This window comes from Rutidosis leptorrhynchoides, chromosome 7 (genome assembly GCF_046630445.1).
Source record: "Rutidosis leptorrhynchoides isolate AG116_Rl617_1_P2 chromosome 7, CSIRO_AGI_Rlap_v1, whole genome shotgun sequence".
In the NCBI taxonomy this organism is placed as follows: Eukaryota; Viridiplantae; Streptophyta; class Magnoliopsida; order Asterales; family Asteraceae; genus Rutidosis; species Rutidosis leptorrhynchoides.
In genome coordinates, this window is record NC_092339.1 from 102,299,116 (window position 1) to 102,302,451 (window position 3,336).

The 3,336-nt window shown below is 36.0% G+C and overlaps 1 protein-coding gene across 1 annotated transcript; it reads left to right on the forward strand.

The window, feature by feature from the left end:
* Positions 1-347: 347 nt before the first annotated feature.
* On the forward strand, positions 348-2,800 carry LOC139857709 (proteasome subunit alpha type-7). Its single transcript, XM_071846534.1, has 3 exons — positions 348-618; positions 1,945-2,359; positions 2,444-2,800. The coding sequence occupies exons 1-3, from the start codon at positions 446-448 to the stop codon at positions 2,597-2,599; spliced, it is 744 nt and encodes a 247-aa protein (XP_071702635.1). The 5' UTR covers positions 348-445; the 3' UTR covers positions 2,600-2,800.
* Positions 2,801-3,336: the final 536 nt, after the last annotated feature.

Sequence of the window (3,336 nt, forward strand, 5' to 3'; positions counted from 1 at the left end):
AAATTTACAGAATGTATAAAATTGGAAGCTGAAAAAAAAACCTCATTTGGCCTAAAAATAGAAGCTAAACATCAATCAGGCATATTGAGAATATTACAGACAGGTAATCTAACGTTGGCATTATCAGTAAACATAAACAGTGTTGTTAATAGCATGTACGTTGGCTATAAGTAGGGACTGAATTTTTTACATCAAATTTCATAGTTTCCTACAACTTTTGCATTATTCTAAGTTATTCCATATACAGGGAGTGATTGTGCAAATAGACTAAATTCTAGGGATCAATTTAAACCTTTTTTTATTTCGCTTGGCGAAGTTGTCTTGCAACTCAAGACAGAAAGGATCTCTCCTTCACTATACCCCCAAACACAATAAACGCCCCTTCATTTGCAAATTACAAAATCAAAACTTGAAATTAAACTTTAAAACCCTAGAAATTTCATTAATGGCGAGATACGATAGAGCTATAACTGTATTCTCTCCTGATGGCCATCTATTTCAAGTTGAATACGCACTTGAAGCCGTGCGTAAAGGTAACGCTGCCGTTGGTGTTCGTGGCACTGATATCGTCGTTCTCGGCGTCGAGAAAAAGTCAACCGTCAAACTTCAGGACTCTAGGTATACGCTCGCTTGATTTTAGCTGTGGAAATTAATTTAAGTGTGATTAGACCTAAAAACCTAATTGTATATGCTATATGCGAAATGAGGATTTTTTTTAGTCACGATTTGTTATTAGTGAATGGATTTTGTATTATTTGATTTAATTGTACGGATTTAGTGTCGTTTTACTATGAGTTACAAATGTTAGCTGAAATTTGTTGGTGATTTTGATGTTAAATTTTATGACATATTGCTACTGTAATCGTAATCCAGTAGTTAGATAGTAATAGATCACATAAGCATGAAGCTGTTGTTACACCTGTCAGTGAAATATATAGTATTAACAATTAAGTTATTGAGTGAGAATTGAGTTGAACAGATAGTTGGTCCAGAAACTGGATTTTGCGGAACCGTTGACATGTATTGTGATAGTCGTCGTGGCCTGTAAGTTCTTACCTGTGATTTGGAATCATCGACCGTCACGTTTATGATTTAAATTTCACAAAAAAACACAACTTAAAGGTGACATACACTTCTATGCTTTCATAAATTCTTATTAGTGAATTGATTCTGTATCATTTGGTCTAATTGGACGGGTTTAGTATCATTTTAACTATGGGTTACAAATGTTAGCTGAAATTTGTTGGTTTAGAAAAATAGTTGCTGATTTTGATGTGAATTTCACGGCATGATAGCTACTGACCTACTGTAATTTCATTCCAGTAGTTTGATAGTAACAGCTTACATAAGCATGGGGCAGTTACTATACCTCTCAGTGAAATTATAGTATAACAATATAACAATTAACATATTGTGTTAAATTTGAGTTGAACAAAAGTAGTTGGTGGTAAAGGCGGGTGGATCGTAGAGTGTTGAGTAACGAAACTAGTTTATTACTGTAGTCTCCTGAAATTTGATGTAGTAGTATCGGTGACATGTATTGTAGTAGAAGTTGTGCCATTTAAGTTCTAACTTGCAATCTGGAATCATCAGCCATCACTTTTATGCTTTCAAATTCACAAAACACAAATTAAAGATGACATAAATTTTATACCCGATGGTGATATACCTTTTGCGGTAGAATGTGTGTGACGAGAGCTTGTGTTGAATAAGTATCCGTCATATGCGAAAGTGTTTTTTCAAGCTTGCTGTTTTACTGCATACTGAACGCACTCTGATAAGGACCTCAAATGTCTTTGCATAAATTACAGCTATATGTACTGTTGGACAGCATTTATAACCTTGCTTAATTTTATAACTTAATTATTAGTGTAATTTTTTCCCATAACATCCTAATTTAGATTGCTATCCTATGTATCTATCTATTGTCATGTCTACTTACAGATCAGTTAGGAAGATTGTAAACCTAGATGATCACATTGCATTGGCCTGTGCTGGACTTAAAGCAGACGCCCGTGTTCTTATAAACAAAGCACGAATTGAATGCCAGAGCCATAAGCTAACCGTTGAGGATCCAGTGACTGTAGAGTATATCACACGTTACATTGCAGGTCTTCAACAGAAATACACACAAAGTGGAGGTGTTAGGCCATTTGGTCTTTCAACTTTAATCGTAGGATTTGATCCTTATACTAGTGTTCCATCACTATATCAGACAGATCCTTCGGGTACATTTTCTGCATGGAAGGCTAATGCTACTGGTAGAAATTCAAATTCCATGAGGGAATTTTTGGAGAAGAATTACAAAGAAACTTCTGGGCAAGAAACTATCAAGCTCGCCATTCGTGCTCTGCTTGAAGTTAGTACATTTTTTTCAATTTTCTCTGGGTTTTTTTCAGTTCATAAATGATTGATCATATTTTGTTTCAAAAATTATTTGTAGGTTGTTGAGAGTGGAGGGAAGAACATTGAAGTAGCTGTAATGACAAAGGAGGGACTGCGACAACTTGAAGAGGCTGAGATTGATACAATTGTTGCAGATATCGAAGCTGAGAAGGCTGCTGCTGAGGCTGCAAAGAAAGCTCCTGCTAAAGAGTAAACTTAACTTAATAATGCTGTTATTCCCAGCTTAAAATTTCTCTTGTTTTTGTTTTTATGTTCGACATCATTTTTTAGAGCTTTCTGAGACTATTGTCAAAAAATGTAATCTGGATATGTATACCCTAATTCTCTTCTAGATCCACCATTGTGTGTTTGTTGCTTTCAACTTTGTTTATGTGATCAGAATCATTAGGTTGTGCTCAAACTTTATGTACTACAGAGTATGCTTTATTGATACCATTTATCTTCCTAAATTTATCTAGTGGAAGACAACTTATAGTTCAAAAACCCAAATTTATCTGTCCGTACACCTCAACGGTTAGATAGGATCAATGGCTCATGTGTGTTTGGCCGGCCCATATATGTGGGATGGCCCACACGTAAAGCAGCGGGTTATTCACGGAGTAAGACCCATGTGGTTGGGCTACATAAGATAGGCTATAGTCTTTATCCCAATGATTTCGTAGTCTCTGGGTTGAAGTTTAGTTTCGTTGTTGTGGATCACAAGCTGCCGATTACAGAGGATCGTATTTAAAGTTTTTTTTGGCTAGCCGGAAGGTGTTAATATCATACGCTAGTTAGATAGGTCAGTTTGATTGTGTTATGGTGTGTTCGAACCAGGAGAGACTTGATCTTGCAATTGCTCCTTCGAATAGTGATGATAGCTTTGTAAAGGTATCGTCTTTCGTTGCTATGGCGAATGGTTTCATGAGACGTGTGGCTCGAGATTAGAGG